The 17,898-nt window shown below is 47.9% G+C and overlaps 1 protein-coding gene across 8 annotated transcripts in view; it reads left to right on the top strand.

Moving 5' to 3' along the window:
* Positions 1-17,898, top strand: part of NFATC2 (nuclear factor of activated T cells 2) — a 176,946-nt gene that overhangs the window by 86,796 nt on the left and 72,252 nt on the right. For all 8 annotated transcript variants that reach the window (XM_077951993.1, XM_028828511.2, XM_028828512.2 and 5 more), the window contains exon 5: positions 962-1,134. In XM_077951993.1, coding sequence (XP_077808119.1) covers positions 962-1,134 — 173 coding nt within the window. The remainder of the gene's footprint in view (positions 1-961; positions 1,135-17,898) is intronic.

The raw sequence follows: 17,898 nt of genomic DNA, 5'->3' as shown, positions 1-17,898 counted from the left end.
TACTCTGGAGGCTGAGGCAGGAGAATTGCTTGAACCTGAAGGGGGGAGGTTGCAGTGAGCCGAGATTACACTACTGCACTCCAGCCTGGGTGACAGAGCGAGACTCTGTCTCAAAAAAAAAAAAAAAAAAAAAAAAAAAAAGTATAGTATGTCCGCATTTTCATGTGTCTTGGGAGGAAGAATACTCATGAATCTTTGTATTATGTTGCATGGGATCAGGTTAAATTTACTTATATTTAAAAAATTAATTTGACCTAGAGAGATCATTAAGTAATGAGGCAGAGAGGTCCAAATTCACAAACCTAATATGCTTGTGGCTGAAGTCTGGGAACCATTGCACACGTTTTGGGGTTTAAAAAAACCTTTGGATGGGAAAATAAATTCAAACTTACAGAAATACTGCAAGAAGTATACAAAGAACTCCTGGAATCCTGCCCCCTCGGCTTTCCCAGGTGTTAACAGGCTTCACCTGTGCTCCAGCACGTTCCTTCCCACCTCTCCATTTCTTCCCGAGCTGTTTGAGAGGTAGTTGCAGACTTTACGCCCTTTGACTTTTAAATACTTCAGGGTGCATTTCCTAAGAACTAGGATGCTCTCATACACAGTCACAGTACATTTATTCAAGAGATTTCATGTTGATTCACTGCTCTATTGAATGGTCCACAATCAGTATTCCCCAGTTACATAGAGTTTTTCAGATATTTTTGAGAGTAGAAGAGTTGGCATGAAAAATCTCCCTAGAGAAGTAATTTCACTGGGGCATTTCTCTAATTGCTTTGTTAAGTTTGCTTTTCCCTCCATCTTGGTATACATTCCTGGCTGAAATGCCTATGTGGGTGTATTGCAGTTTTCCCCAGTGGCTGGCTGTAAAATTATTTTGGCTGCCTAAGGCAGGTTTGGGGGTGATCTTTCCTGCTCCTGAAGACAGTTGGTGATAATGGGGTTCTTAACATCCTGGCAGCATCGACTGTGCGGGGATCTTGAAGCTCAGAAACGCCGACATTGAGCTGCGGAAAGGCGAGACGGACATTGGAAGAAAGAATACGCGGGTGAGGCTGGTTTTCCGAGTTCACATCCCAGAGTCCAGTGGCAGAATCGTCTCTTTGCAGACTGCATCTAATCCCATCGAGTGCTGTGAGTTGGACCCTGGGGCCCGGTCTGTCTTCGGAAAGCGTAGGGCACATGGGCTTCCCCTGGGAGCAGTGTATTCTGGGTGAGGTACCTGGGGTGGCCTGTGGGAATGTGTGGGACCCACAGGGTTACGCTGACCCGAGATGACCAGAGGGGCCAGAGACGGAGCACATCGCAGTGTTCTCTTGCTGCTTCTATTGAGTTCTGGAAGGTTTCGTGGCCTCACGGGAAAATTAAAAATAATAGGGCCAATAAGTAGCTTAAAGCTTCATTCGGAAGACTTGAGATACGTAAATATCGTTCTGGTCTTAAAGGATAGATGCATTTGGAGTGAGTTTGCTGTACGTGGTTCCCTTTTTTCTTTTCCTTCTTTATTGTTTAAATAACAACAACAAACCACAGCGCTCTCACTCACTGAGCTTCGACTCTGCTGCTCAGTATGAATATTCACAGTAATCCCTGGCACTAGCTGGTGTCAGTGTGCCCATTTTACAGATGAGGAGGTAGAGTCACAAGAGGGTGAGTTGTGCACACAACCAAAGAGTGGCAGGGTTGGGATTGGAACCGGGGCTTTTGCATGCAGGAGCCATGCCCTGTCCCCCACCCATAGCCCATCTCTGCGTGTTGACTGAGCTCTATTTTGTATCCTGCACTATCCCAGGGGTTGGGGATCCACAGATGAGCAGGCCACTTTCTCTGGCCTTAATGAGCTTACAGTCTGGAGAGGATAAGGACACCCAGACAGATGGTTGTGTCATTACAGAAGATTTTCAGAATCTAATATGAAGTGACCAGGATCTGCCATTTGGAAGGACACTGAGCAGAAACCTGGCACATTTCTATCAGGTTTCAAAAGAAGAAGTAGCTTTGAGCTCATTCTTATGTACTTTATACCCAAGTTTAAAGTCTACCTGTATGTTAACACAGTTGTGTAGTTAATCTGTGCGATTAGATGTGACAACACTTATTATCCGCTCAGTGTTTGAAAGTTTAGGAGTTACTTTAAAAAGTACAAAGAAGAGGCCAGGTGTGGTGGCTCACACCTGTAATCCCAGCACTTTGGGTGGATCACTTGAGGTCAGGAGTTCGAGACCAGCCTGGCCAACATAGTGAAACCCCATCTCTACTAAAAATACAAAATTAGCCGGGCATGGTGGTGCGCACCTGTAATTCCAACTACTTGGGAGGCTGAGGCAGGAGAATCGCTTGAATCCAGGAGGTGGAGGTTGCGGTGAGCTGAGATTGCGCCACTGCACTCCAGCCTGGGTGACAGAGTGAGACGCTGTCTCGAGAGGGAAAAAAAAAAGCATAAGAAAAAAATAGGCATTGTTCCAGAAACAAAAACTGTTTTTATTATTTTAAAGTCTCTTTCTTATAACAACATTTTGTTTTATGCTCTTATAAACATGTTCCATATTAAATTATGGTTCAGGGTTTTTTCTTTTTTTTTCCTTTTTGCTGGACATTTTACCATAACTAGGTGTCACAAATTCAACTTCCTACAGAGGCCAGGGAGGTGAAAATGAAGGGGTAGGCTGGGTGGCAGACATCAGAGAATAGTGGAGATTGGGGACATTCCCCCACCTAAATGTGCTGTTGCTACTCAACTGCAGCCAGTATTTCCACATGGGAATATAGACTCAATGTGGTCAAATGTTTTGCTTGTTTTTTGTTATTGAGAAGGAGTCTTGCTCTCTCGTCCAGGTCAGAGTGCCGTGGCGTGATCTCGGCTCACTGCAGCTTTTACCTTCCGGGTTCAAGTGATTCTCCTGCCCCACCCCAGCCCTCTGAGTAACTGAGATGACAGGCACCTGCTACCATGCCTGGCTAATTTTTTGTAGTTTTTAGTAGAGACGGGTTTTCACCATGTTGGCCAGGCTAGTCTCGAACTCCTGACCTCAGATTATCCACCCACCACCTCAGCCTCCCAAAGTGCTGGGATTACAGGCGTGAGCCACCTTGCCTGGCCTATTTTATTTTACTTTAAGTTCTCAGGTACGTGTGTAGGATGTGCAGGTTTGTTACATAGGTAAACATGTGCCATGGTGCTTTGCTGCGTGTATCAACTGGTGCTGGAAATCATCTGGTTTTTAAAAATAAACCAAAAAATATCCTGATTTTAAAAAATGGTAAAAAATCAAAATGCTCTGTGGTCAGAAAATATCTGCAGATAGCTTCTGTTAATCAGAGGAAGTCTTAAGACTAACATGCAAAGGGAAAGTGTATTTTCTGCAGAAGAGTTTGGGAAAGACTAGCCCTCATGGTGAAAAGTCAGGAAGGAGAGGATGGTCCCTTTTTTGGGAGAGCAGCCAGAACTTGGTCTTGGTTGGTCTTTGGAAATGAATGAAGAGTCACTCTAATTTCTTTCAGCCTTTCGAGTCAAGACGTGGATCAGTCTGAATTGGTGGTGAGCTTGTATTCTGATCTTAGCAGAGAAAGACCCAATAGTAGATAACAAGGGAAAACATGTTGAAAACCCCATTACTAGAAATATTGGAATTCCCCTACTCAGCTTAGTAGACCCCACTCCTGTCCATCAAATGCTGGTCATGATGGCTGCCCCACCAAAGTCTTGGTTTTGAACCTCTCAAGATGTTTTTGGAAGGAAACTTGCAGTGATTTGGGGGACTCTGAGCAGATAAGGTCTCCCCTTTCTGGCAAATGACTCACTTTCCAGGATGGGACTGGGGTGTGTAGCAAGGTGGGGACAGGAGCCCCTGATCCTCCCTCTCTTTGGGTTTCTCAAGGCAACTTATCTTATGTCGATCTAAGACTTTGAGGATCATCACTTAACCACATGTTCCTCCAGCAAGATCTTCAGGGTGTTAGAAAGCTATTTGAACATTGAAAATTGTTTTCTTTTCTTTTTAAAAAGGCGTTTGCCTGATTCACCTGCCTTCTTTTGACAGAGAAGGAAACTGAGACTTCTTGGTAAGGTGATTCACCTGTTTTTACTTGGTAGGTAGGAAAGCCAGTCTCCAACTTTCTGGTTCTATGAAATCCCTTCTTCTTTTGGTTCCCATAACTCACCCTCTCTTGCAATACCAAGCTGAGCTACCAGCTGGCCACTCTAGTTCTCACTAATAATTTTCTGTCATTTTAATTTACTTCTTTGTTCTGTTTCCCTAGACCAGTGCCTAGTAGGTCCATAAATATTTATTGACAGCTTACTGTATAATCTATAGGGAGGTAGTCAGTAAATACATATTAGCAATTAGTCAGTAACATGGGCTGGCAGAGTATTGTAAAATAAATTGTTACTAATGACAGTATACCCTTAGACAGTGTATACTGACTAAGCAAGAGTCTCCAATGACAGGGAGAGTGAGTTGGTGAGAAAAACATTTCGTGGGCTGGTACTTATTTGCAAGGCTAACTTATTTACTTTGGAGATGCCTTTTATGTACCGTCTTAGGGATCAAGGGTAAGTTCTCAGATGCTAGCAGAAACAACATGAGCAAACTACCAGAGACTGCTCTTTGGAAGGTGGAGTGATTTGCTAGAAGTGCAGGTGCCTTATGTTTATTTGCATGCCAGCTGGCCAGAGCTGCAATCTCACTTTTGCACACACTGGCACCCTCATGTTTGCAGTCTTCTATTTCCACTAGGGCTTTAGCATTGCCGAGGAGATCCTTCCAACTTCCCCCACTGCTCCTTTCCGTATTCTCGGGAAGACTGACCTGACCCTTCTCCAGTCTTCCAACCTCTCAATGCTGCCCCGACCCCTTCCCACTCCATGTAGATAACTGCACCTCCCACTTCTCTGGAGCATGGAAGAGGTCAGAGGGATCACCCCCGTCTTCCCCAACAACAAGACTATCCATGATAGACAGCAGCTACTGGGGCCTGCCCTCCCTTCTCCACTTGGCACGGAGCAGTTCCCCTCTGCTCCTGCTCAGCCTCATTCCCCGCCTGAGCCCAGCCTTCTTGGTGTTGTCAGCTTCAACTCCAGTTTCCCTGCAGGGGTAGAGCTGGCGCCTGCTTCCCTCTTATGTTAGTCTCCTAGGCTGTCATAACCAATTACTGCAAACCAGGTGGCTTGAAACAATAGAAATGTATTCTCTCGCTGTTTTGGGGGCCAGAAGTCTGAAATCAAGGTGTTGGCGGGGTTGGTTCCCGCTGGAGGCTCAGGGGAGAAACCGCCGGTGCCATCCCCGCCAGCTTTTGGTGCCTGCTGGTCTCCCTGGCCTTACTTGGCTTGTGGCTGCATTGCTCCAGTCTCTGCCTCTGTCTGCACACGGGCCTTTTCTGGGTCTCTGTGTGTGTCTGTTTCTGTTGCTTACGAGGATGCACTTATTTGGTTTATACCTAATCCAGGGTGATCTCATCTCCATTCTTACCTTAATTATATCTGCAAAGACCCTGGTTCCAAATAAGGTACATTCTGAGCTTGTGGGTGGATGGTTTGCAGGGAGGAGGAGTCAGGTAGGGGGGTACTATGTAACCCACTACATTTCCTCAACTGCATTTCGTGGCTTCCCTTCCTATCTGCTCCTCAGTTCCCAGATGCATTGGGATCTTTCCCTGACTTTTTGGCTTTTGCACACTGTCACCTCCACCCAGAACATAGGTTCTCAAGCTTGACTGTATGCTAGAATTACCCGGGAGTTGTATTAAAAAAATACTGATGCCCGGCCAGTCTCGGTGGCTCACGTCTGTAATCTCAGCGCTTTGGGAGGCTGAAGCTAGAGGATTGCTTGAGCTCAGGAGTTGGAGACCAGCCTGACCAATATGGTGAAAACCCATCTCTACAAAAACCATTAGCCAGGCGTGTTGGTGCGTGCCTGTAGTCCCAGCTACTTGGAGGCCTGAGGTGGGAGGATTGCTTGGACCCAGGAGGTTGAGGCTGCAGTGAGCCAAGATTGCACCACTACATTCCAGCTTGGGTGACAAAGTTAGATGCTGTTTCAGAAAAGAAAAAAAAATACTGATGTCCTGGTCCCACCCCGGAGACTCTGATTTGGTTGTCAGGATGTGGCCTGGCCATGGGGGCTTTCAGAGCTCTCCCAGTGATTCTGATGTGGGGCAGACTTTGAGGTGCTTATCTGGAGCCCACCCCTCCCTATCCTCCAGTGGCTTGGCTAACCCCTCCTCCTCCAAGGCCTCTGTTTAGACGGCTCCTCAAGGAGGAAGCATTCCCTGACCCCCCACGGTACGGGGTCCCCCACTTTGTGCTCTGACAGCCCCATTTACTTGTCAGTCTCTGTCCTATAAAGACTGAACCAGGCAATGTTTACCAGGGCTCGGCACATAGTGACTGTCTCCAGACTGTATTTCCACACTGCCCAGTGGGGGAGAAAAGGCTGCAATGAGATAGGAGACGTCCACAGGCACACACCTCGTCCTGAGATAACTTAACAGAACCTCTCCAGCCGTGTCTCCAGGCCCAGCCATGTCTCTAGGCAGTTCCGCCCAAGCCACCATGGCTTTCTCCCTGCCCAGCAGATGGGCCTCTCTGCTCAGTGCATTTCAGAAAACATGTAAAGCAATTTCACACAAAGCCCTGCCAGCTCAGGGCACAGAATGTAAATTCACTTTGCTCATTTTGCGGGGCTTGGGAGTGGGTATGGGGTGTGGGTTAGAAAATGGATTTTCTCACATGCTCTTTTCCCTCTCTGCCTCTCTTTGTGACATATATATTTTTTATGGAGGTATAATTAAAGTAGATTGCACAGATTGTAAGCGTTCAGTGATTTTTGACAATCGCATATACCCACGTAACCACCACTCGAGACAGTGCTTTCTTCACTCTTGAACGTTCCCATGTCCCTTCAGCCAAGGCCTCCTCCTCAAGCCCACACACGGAGGCAGCCGCTCTTCTGATTTCTATCACGGTTGATTAATCTTCCCTGTTCTAGAACTTTATAGAATGGAATTAATACAGTGTGTACCCTTCTGGGTCTGGCTGTTTTTGCTCAGCATGTTATTTTTGAGATCTGTCACTGCTATGGAGTGATTCAGTAGTGCATTCCTATTTATTGCTGAGCACTATTCAATTGCATGAATATAACAATTGTTTATGTACCATTGATAGACATTCGGTCTGTTCCCAGTGCTTGGGTTTATGGATAAGGCTACTATGAACATTCCTATTCAAGTCCTTTTGTGAGCAAATGCTTTCATTTCTCTTGGGTAAATGACCTAGGAATGGAGTTGGATGTGTATGTTTTTATTTATGTATTTTCAACACCATATTCCACTCTGAACAAGGATGTATGAGAGTTCCAGTTGCTCCACATCCTCACCAATATTTGGTATTGTCAGTCTTTTAAATTTTAACCCTTCTAATGAGTGTGAAATGGGATCTCATTGTAGTTTTAATGTGCATTTCCCTAATGACTACTGATTCAGATGCTTGTTGGCTATCTGTGTATCTTCTATTTTTTTATTATTTTTTTGAGACGGAATCTCGCTCTTGTCCGTCCCCCAGGCTGGAGTGCAATGGCGCAATCTCAGTTCACTGCAACCTCTGCCTCCCAGCTTCAAGTGATTCTTCTGCCTCAGCCTCTGGAGTAGCTGGGATTACAGTTGCCTGCCACCATGCCCGGCTAATTTTTGTATTTTTAGTAGAGATGGGGTTTCACCATGTTGGCCAGGCTGGTCTCGAACTCCTGACCTCAGGTCATCCACCTGCCTCCACCTCTCAAAGTGTTGGGATTACAGGCGTGAGCCACCATGCCCGGCCTATGTATCTTCTTTGGTAAAGTGTCTGTTCAACTATTTGCCCATTTTTAACTGGGTTATTCATATTTTTATTGTTAATATGCATCAGTTCTTTATATATTCTGGACATAAGTCCTTTGTCAGATTTGTGTATATTTTTCCCCTGTCTGTGGCTTACCTGTTTATTTTCAGGTAGTGTCTTGTGTCTTTTTTTTTTTTTTTTTTTTTTTTTTTTTGAGACAAAGTCTCACTCTCGTGGCTCAGGCTAGAGTGCAATGGCACAACCTCAGCTCGCTGCAACCTCCACCTCCCAGGCTGAAGTGATTCTCCTGCCTCAGCCTCTGGAGTAGCTGGGATTACAGGCACTTGCCACCACGCCCAGATAATTTTTGTATTTTTAGTAGAGATGGGGTTTCACCATGTTGGCCAGGCCAGTCTCGAACTCCTGACCTCAGGCAATCTGCTCACCTCGGCCTCCCAAAGTGCTGTGATTACAGGCATGAGCCACCATGCCTGGCCCAGGTAGTGTCTTTTCATGAACATTCATATTTTATTTTGATGAAGCCCAATTTGACATTTTCTTTTTGTCTGGGATTAGTGCTTTTTGCGTTCCTCCAGGAAATCTCTGCCTATCTGAAGGCAGCAAAGACATTCTGTTACATTTTCTTCTGGAAGCTTTTCGGTTCTGGTTTCATGTTTGGGGCTCTGATCCATGCAGGTTGGTTTTTGTGTATGGTGTGGGGTAGGGTCCAGCTCCATTGTTTTCCCTATGGAAATTCAGCTATTTCTTATGCTTTTTTTTTTTTTTCCTGAAAGCAAAAATTAGAAAACCTACGACCCCAATGCTTCCTGCACGCCTTCCATTTTATCCCTTACTTTACCCTCCTGGGTCTAGTTAGGAGTTGGGTGCTAGTGCAGCATTTCTTCAGGAAACCCTTAGAATTAGGGAGGCCCGGGCCAGGTGTGGTGGCTCATGCCTGGAATCTTAGCAGCTTGGGAGGCTGAAGTGGACAGATCACTTGAGGTCAGGAGTTCGAGACCAGCCTGGCCAACATGGCGAAACCCCGTCTCTACTAAAAATACAAAAGTTAGCCAGGTGTGGTGGTGCATGCCTGTAATCCCAGCTACTTGGGAGGCTGAGGCATGAGAATCACTTGAACCTGGGAGGCGGAGGTTGTAGTGAGCCAAGATCATACCACTGCACTCCAGCCTGGGCTGCAGAGTGAGAGTCCATCTCAAAACAAACAAAAGAATTAGGGAGGCCCAGATGGCATGTTGACTGTGCTTTACTTTGTGCATCTTATCTTGTTCAGCTTATTTTGTTCAGCTGCTCCTGCTGGAAGCTGAAATGACTCACGTCATTATCGTGGACTTCCCAATATTTATTCTTTCAATTAAAAATACATTTGGCATGTGATATATACTGTTCTGGGCACTAGGGATAGAGCACTGGACAAAACAAAGTCCCTGCCCTCACAAAGGTTACATTCTAGTGGGGAAGGCAGACAATAAACAAGCAAAGACAGCACTTGAGAGCCTAGTGTCATGACAAAAATAACAAGGACCACGGGTTGGTGGCTTGGTGCGGGAACAGCAACATCACCATGTTGGCTAGGCTGGTTAAATGTGTGTGTGTCATGCCAATCAGGGAAGGCCTCTGTGAGGATGGAGCTTGTTCACCCAGACCTGAGTGATTGGTCCATGGGGAAGTATAGCCAGTACAAAGGCCCTGAGGCAGGGATAAGCTCGGGGTCTCCAGGGAGGAGGAAGGTACCCCAGGAGACTGTGTGGAGTGCTATAGGTGGGGCAAGGGTCAGAGGTGAGGTCTGAGCCCAAGGTGGGGAATTTGGATTTTATTCTAAGATGGGAAGCCGTGGGTTCCAAGTAGGGGGCTGACATTATGTTTTTTGAGATGGAGTCTCACTCTGTGACCCAGGTTGGAGTGCAGTGGCATGATCTTGGCTCACTGCAACCTCTGTCTCCCGGGTTCAAGCAATTCTCGTTCCTCAACCTCCTGAGTAGCTGGGACTACAAGAGCCCGTTCCCACATCTGGCGAATTTTTGTATTTTTAATAGAGACAGGGTTTCACCATGTTGGCCAGGCTGGTCTCGAACTCCTGACCTCAGGTGATCTGCCTGCCTCAGCCTCCCAAAGTGCTGGGATTACAGGCCTGACCTGCCACGCCCAGCTGTGATTTCTATTTTAATATTCATTTAGCACACAGCCTAGCACATAGTAGGTGCTAATCAATACTTGAAGGCAGAATGAAGGAAGAAAGAAGATGAGAGGGACAGGACAGGGAAGAGGTGTAGAGAAATGAACAGTTATTAATCACCTACTGTGTGTCAAGCACCTTCTGTATTGTGGCTGAATCAGTATGAGAAGAGGCTGGAAAAACTGTAGCATGGAGAAGTGAACTTGCCCGCGGCCATCCAGCTAGTGAGGGGCAAGCCAGCGGTGACATCGCATCCCACTGAGCCTCGGGGCATCAAGGCTGAGCTACATATTGAGTGATAGATTTATATGGGCCAGAAACCCAAAGGGTAGTATCATCTCATTATAAATCAGAGACCAGCTCAGGGGCCTCCAGGGGGCTGTGGGCACCTGTTCACCCACCCCCTACCCCCCAATCCCCCCACCACCCCCGGCACTAGATTGCCTCCCTCAAGATCCTATAGTGGTAAATCTTGGATGAAACTGGAGCACTGGACAGAGAGCAGGTTGGCCAGGCCTTTGTCAGCCTCTGCTCTCCAAGACAAATGACCAAGAAGCCCTATTTCAGAAGCGCCAGAAAGTCGCATGACGGGGAGAAGCAGTTTAGAGTGGCGGTTAGGAGTGTGGGCTCTGGGGCAGGTAGCTTGGGTTCAAATCCTGCCTCTGCCACTTACTGGCTACTTAGTCCTGGCAAGGTTACTTAAACACTCTATGCCTCACTTTCCCTATCTGTAAAATGGGAAGAATAATAGTACCTCCCTCGCGGTGGTGGTTCAATGCGTGTGTGCCTCACACAGGAAGTGCCAGACGTGATCCCACAGCGTAACTCAAGTGCCTCCTTTGTGGTGGCCCAGTGTGGACGGATCTCATTGTCTTGCCTGCAGCCCTCACGTAGTTCTGTAAAGCAGGCTTTACGTACCTCTGGCTGCTACCCTGTCACTGCAGGAGTCTGAAACCCAGGAAGCAGTAGGCTGGTGTGAGAGTCGAGCAAACATTCATTGTTTCAGGTGAGCAGACAGCCTGTAACACACCCTGCTGCTGGGAAGGAACCCCGATAGTTATCTGGCCCAGTGGGGTGGGCCGGCTGATGAGTGAGTGGAGGAAAGTTGTTTTTTTTGGAGAGCCCAGGATTGGGGTGGCTTCTGTGCTGATTGAAACAGTTACCTGCCCAGCCCTTTACTGGGCTAGTTATGAGGGAGCTGGGAAGGCAGAGGGCCCTTCTGAACACCTACGGCGTGCCCACAAATGCACTGAGGTTAACTCATTTCCATCCTCATCATAACCTCAGAAGGCCCATCTTAAATGCTTGCTCAGTTCATTTGTTCAGAAGCATTTGATTACATGCCAGTGATGGAGGCACAGAAAAGCACCCTTGCAGGGTGTGGGCGCCTGCAGGCTGAGGCTCCGAAGGATGAGTGACTTGCTACAGTCCCACAGCTGGCAAGGCAGGGGCAGAGCTGGGGTTCAAGCTGTGCTCTTTTCTCTGTCCAGGCTGCCTGGGTTCCTCAGTGATCCAGAGCTCATCAGGTTAGGGGCTGGTGAGCTCTGGATCATTGAGAATATTCCCGCTGGGTCTGGGAATATTCTGAAGAGGGTCCCTGTTCGTACATTGGAATGGGAGAGTAATGATCCGATCGGAGGAGAGACAGCAGCTCCTACTCTGCCTGATGTGCTGTGGGGCGGATGAGCTAGGAAAGTCTCACGGGGGGCCCTACCACTGCATTTCTCCATATGAGAAAGCTGAAGCCGAGGCCACCCCACCGAGGCCCACAGCTAGAGCTTCGTCACTCACTGTGCGTCCCATGCATTTGCACACATCATGCCCCACTCCCTTGCCATGGACCTTAGTGGTTCCCTCAAAGAGGTGAGCCCCACAATAAGGGAGATTTTGGTTCCCCTCCACTCTCCCACTTCCCAGGGAAGACCCAGGGAACAGCCAGAGTGGAGGCTGAGGGGCCTGTCTGCTGGCCCCACTCACAGCCTCTCCCGGGAGATGCCTGAGTCAGCAGCACATTCTGGGCCAAGCCAGGCCCAGCCAGACCAGGCTCACGGCCAAGGATGGGGCCTGATACAGAGACAAGAAGGGCTTACAGCAGCTGGAGCGCCGAGGCCAGGGTTGCTCAGTGCTTGGGCCAGAACGATGACCAGTGGGAGGAACTTTCTTGCCTGGGCTGGCCGGTGTCTTTCCCACGAAGTCCTCCATTTCACTGCAGGGGGACCCGTGGGGTAGTGGAATCCCACAGTGTAGGTCCAAATTCTGCCTCTCCATTCGCTGTGAGCTCCCGAACTTATTCCTTCTCTGGGAGGATCAATATCTTCTACTCTAAAATGGGAATGATTGCTGCTTTGTGGTCTCATGAAGTTTAGCAATAAAAATAAACACAACTAACATTCACTGAGTCCTGATGAGATACCATGCAGTCCCGTGGATTAGCTCATTTAATCTGCAGGCAGCCCAGAGAGGTTAGTGCTGTGATATTCCCATTTTATAGATGAAAAACAGAGGCAAAGAAATTAAGTGTCTTGCTCAAAGTCCCAACATTAGAATGTTACTTTTATCTGTGAACCCTAAATTGCTTCATGGTGTGGGTGTTTCAGAATATTTTTTAAAATGTGTATATGATGTGCCTGCAATCTGTAGTCTTTATAGCATTTGTACTCGTCTGCTGTTACTTATTTTTATTTTTTTCAGACAGAGTCACTCTCTGTCACCCAGGCTGGAGGGCAGGGGCACAATCTCAACTCACTGCAACCTCTGCCTCCCAGGTTCAAGCAGTTCTCCTACCTCAGCCTCCTGAGTGACTGGGATTACAGGTGCATGCCACCACGCCCAGCTATTTTTTTTTTTTTTTTGTATTAGTAGAGATGGGGTTTCATCATGTTGACCAGGCTGGTCTCAAACTCCTGACCTCAGGTGATCTGCCAGCCTCAGCCTCCCAAAGTGCTGGGATTACAGGCATGAGTCATCCCACCCGGCCTGTTAATTTTTAAATTTAAACTTATTTTCATTGTTGAGACAGAGTCTTGCTCTGTCACCCAGGCTGGAGGGCAGTGGTGCAATCTCAACTCGCTGCAGCCTCCACCTCCCAAGTCAAGCAATTCTCTTGCCTCAGCCTCCCAAGTAGCTGGGATTCCAGGCACGCACCACCACGCCCAGCTAACTTTTTTTGTAGTTTTAGTAGAGATGGGGTTTCACCATGTTGGCCAGGCTGGTCTCGAACTTCTGACCTCAAGTGATCTGCCCACCTTGGTCTCCCAAAGTGCTGGGATTACAGGGGTGAGCCACCATGCCCAGCCTGTTCACTGTTATTAACAGAACCTGCCCTCTCTGCAGGAGCGAATTTCTCTAACCAGTCTCTCCTAAGGTTCTTGGATAGATCATAATTCTTGGCCACCCAGCTTGATGGCAAATTTCAGATAGTCGGGCAATAACATCCCATTTCCAGGCCCACTTGGGCTGATGTGGGGGACCCTGTGCTGGTATAAGTTTTCTTCGCTGAACCTTTGCAGTGGCCGCTGCTGTGCTGCAGGTGGGCACTGTTGCAAGAGAAAGTAAACACCCAAACTGGTTAAACCAACAGCGTCCTGTTGATTCAGAGCTCGTAAAATACAAGAGCCCCCTGAGCCACTTTATGACGTGCCAGAATCCAGGGGCAGGAGGGAAGCCTGGGGAAGTCCCTTTGCAGGGGCCACCTTGAAGCTTAAGCTGGAGCAGAGGTCAAGACTTCCCCCGCAGGCCTGAGCCAGGCCCTCAAAGATGACTTTAAAAGAAAGGTGCCTGGTTTGGTTGGAAAACTGCAGGCTGTGCGGTTTGGATTGTCTGCAATCTCAGAAATGAATGGGAGAAAGGGGGGCTGATGAGGAGGGTGGGCGCAAGCCTGGGAGGCCCACTGGGCTTCCTGAGAGCCCTCCCGGCCACCCTGGACCTGTCACCCTATTTAGCAGCCATAGGTGATAAGGAGGTTGCATCAGAGAGCAATAGAGAAGTAGAGCTCAGGAGGGTAATTTGGGCTGCTGTGCGCTGGCTTCAGTTCCTCTTTTTTTCTTTTTTTTTTTTTTTTTTTTTTTTTGAGACGGAGTCTCACGCTGTTGCCCAGGCTGGAGTGCAGTGGCGCGATCTCGGCTCACTGCAAGCTCCGCCTCCCGGGTTCCTGCCATTCTCCTGCCTCAGCCTCCTGAGTAGCTGGGACTACAGGCGCCCGCCACCGCGCCCGGCTAATTTTTTGTATTTTTAGTAGAGACGGGGTTTCACTGTGGTCTCGATCTCCTGACCTTGTAATCCGCCCGCCTCGGCCTCCCAAAGTGCTGGGATTACAGGCTTGAGCCACCGCGCCCGGCCCAGTTCCTCTTTCAAAAGCTAATGACTTTGCCTCTGGGTTCTCTGAAGACTGGGACCTGCCCTGGAGGAGTTCCCCGTCCTCAGGTGGCCTCTTAAGTGTGGAACTTGGCTCTTAAGCAAATGTGCGTGACAAGTCACCCAGAAAGATTGTTAAAATGCAAATGTCTGGCTTCTGCCCAAGAGATTGGGGCACAGTGGGTGAGGGATGTGGACTGGTCATCTGCATTTTTATCTAGCACCTTCTGACCCTGTGTTGGTGGGGGAAGGTTCTGCTACAGGTGACCTGGGAGCCACACTTTGAGAAACACTGGCAATCGGGGTCAAGAAACCTGAGCCGGGCGTAGTGGGTCATGCCTATGATCCCAGCACTTTGGGAGGTCGATGTGTGTGGATCACCAGAGCTCAGGTGTTTGAGATCAGCCTAGGCAACATGGCAATATCCAGTCTCTATTAAAAAAAAAAAAAAAAGAAGAAACCTGGGTTATGGCTCAGGATTCACCCAGAACAGCAGTGACCACAGAGGTGACCTGTGTACACACATGCATGTGTTTGGTACAAATATGGTAAAATATATAAGACAACAATGTCTGTGGCTAGCACATACAGCCTCTCAGACGCTACAGCTTTCAGTGTTGCTAACCTTGCTGACCCGTGTTTATTAAGCCAGAAGCGCTTTTGATGAACTTGTTTAATCCTCATAATCTGTGAAGTGGGACTACTAACAGCCCCATTTTACAGATGGGGAGACTGAGGCTCAGAGCTGTGAAAACTGCTACAAGGATCACCCAGGGGAGTGTCCAACACTATAGCCTTCACCAAGAGCAGGTGCTGCCCTTCACTGAAGCCGAGCTCTGAGCATCTGTCCTCTCCTCTCTAGATGGGAGTAACAGTGTCTTCCTTGCTGTAGGGCTATGATTTAAGGGTTTAAACAAATAAAAATGTTTTGAAAATAACTTAGCAAGAAAAAGAGGGGCATTTTTGAAAGTCAACGATAGCAAAGAGTATCATGTCTCACGCTGTTACTGTGTGCTAAGCAGGGGCCGTTTTGCTTTATATAGGGTATTTTCTCCTATTGTGGTAAAATACACATAAAATTTACCCTTTTAGCTATTTTAAAGTATACAATTCAGTGCATGAAGTACATTCACAATACTGTGCAACTGCCACTACTCTGTAGTTGCAGAACTTTTTTTTTTTGAGACGAAGTCTTGCTTTGTTGTCCAGCCTGGAGTATAGTAGCACGATCTCTGCTCACTGCAACTTCCGCCTCCTGGGTTCAAGTGATTCTCACATCTCTGCCACCTGAGTAGCCGGGGTTACAGGTACATGCGGCCAGGCCAGGTCAATTTTTGTATTTTTTAGTAGAGATGGGGTTTAACCATATTGGTCAGGCTGGCCTCGAACTTCTGACCTCAGGTGAGCCGCCTGTCTCAGCCTCCCAAAGTACTAGGATTACATGCGTGAGACACTGCGCCCGACCAAACTTTATCATTTTTGCTTATGAGGAAACTGAGGCACAGAGAGCTGCCACTCGAAGGCCATGCAGCTAGTAAACTTATGAAGACAGAACTTGAACCTGGACAGAGTGACATCAGGCTGAGAAAACCCCGTCTGGCCTGCAGAACTTTTTTTTTTTTTTTATCACCAGAGAAAGAAACGCCTCCTATATTAGCAGCCACTGCCCAATTTCCACCCCCAGCAAGCCCCGATCTGCTCTCCGTCTCTGCATTTGCCCGTTCTGGCCAATTGACATAAATGGGATCGCATGCTATTTGTCCTTTTGTGTCTGGCTCCTTTTACTTCGCCTAATGGTTTCAAGGTCCACCCATGTTATGGCATGGAATAGCACTGCATTCCTTTTTGTGGCTGAGTAATATTCTGCATGGATATACCATGCTTTGTTTATCCATGTATCCATGGATGACCATTTGGGTTGATATTTGATATTTTACCATCTATGTACTGACCGCATCCATATATTCATATGCAGGGTCTTGATGAGGGCAGGTACTGTTAGGACTTTACAGAGGAGGCATCTGTAACTCAGAGAGGTGAAGTGACTTGCCCAGGGTCACAGAACAGGGATGGCAGATGCAGGACTCAAAACCATGGCTTTCTGACCCCAGAGCCCGAGTAGCAGTTAATGATGTATTCTCTTGCAGCTCCCAGGGCCCTGCATTGCCCTGTAGTGATGGTACCACAGATCAAACCTGGCTGTGGCCTCTTGGAATCATTTGAAGATTGTTTTTGTTTTTGAGACAGAGTCTCGCTCTGTTGCCAGGCTGGAGTGCAGTGGCGTGATCTCGGCTCACTGCAACCTCCGCCTCCCCGGTTCAATTCTTCTGCCTCAGCCTCCTGAGTAGCTGGGACTACAGATGCGTGCCACCACACCCAGCTAATTTTTTTTTTTTTTTGGAGTTTTGGTAGAGACGGGGTTTCACCATGTTGGCCAGGATGGTCTTGATTTCCTGACCTCGTGATCTGCCTGACTCAGCCTCCCAAAGTGCTGGGATTACAGGCATGAACCACTGTACCTGGCTTGAAGATTTTTTTTTTTTTTTTAAGGATAAAAACGATGCTCGTGTCCTCATCCTCAGATCATTTAAGTCAGAATCTCTAGAACAGCCGTTCTCAACCAGGGATGATTTTGCACCCCTCTTCGCCAGGGGATATCCAGCCTTGTCTGGAGACAATCTTGGTTGTCACAACCGGGGGGTGGGGTGCTCCTTGCATCTGAAAGGTAGAACCCAGGGATGCTGCTAAACATTGTACAATGCCCAGGACACCCCTTGCCTGCTAGCAACAAAGAATTATCCAGCTCCAAATGGCAATGGTGTCAAGGTTGAGAAACCTTGCTTTAGAACTGGACCGTGGGCCGGACATGGTGGCTCAGGTCTATAATCCCAGCACTTTGGGAGGCCGAGGCAGGCAGATCGCTTGAGCCCAGGAGTTCAAGACAAGCCTCAGCAACATGGCAAAACCCTGTCTCTACAAAAATAAGTAGGATGTGGTGGCACACACCTGTAATGCCAGGTACGCGGGAGGCTGAGGTGGATCACTTGAGCCCAGGAGGTGGAGGCTGCAGTGGCCATGATGCCACCACTGTACTCCTGCCTGGGTGGCAGAGTGAGAGCGTGTTTCACAAAAAAAAAAAAAAAAAAGGAGGGGAGGGTGTGGGTGTCAGTATTTTTAACTTCCCATTCGAACTGGCCAGGGCTAAACAGAGCTTCTCAAACGTGATAGTGCACAGGAATCACATGGGCTCCTTGTAAAACTGCAGATCTGGGCTCGGTAGGTCTGGGGTGGGGCCTGAGGTGTACTGAATGTCTAACAAGCTCTCCAGTGATGCCAGCACCTCTGACCCGCACTTAGAGTTGTGAGACTAGAATACAGTTAAAGGCGTACAGGCAGCTGGACTAGACTCTCACTGTTTTTTCTTTTTTCTGTCTCTTTAGATTTTCATTAAAAAAAAAAAAAGTTTTCCTTCAGGTAGGGAGGTAGGAAATGCAGACTTGGCAAAGGTTGAATCTGTTGGTTGCTGAGAGTATGA

This window comes from Macaca mulatta, chromosome 10 (genome assembly GCF_049350105.2).
Source record: "Macaca mulatta isolate MMU2019108-1 chromosome 10, T2T-MMU8v2.0, whole genome shotgun sequence".
NCBI classification, from domain to species: domain Eukaryota; kingdom Metazoa; phylum Chordata; class Mammalia; order Primates; family Cercopithecidae; genus Macaca; species Macaca mulatta.
This window is presented reverse-complemented; position numbering and strand designations above follow the sequence as displayed.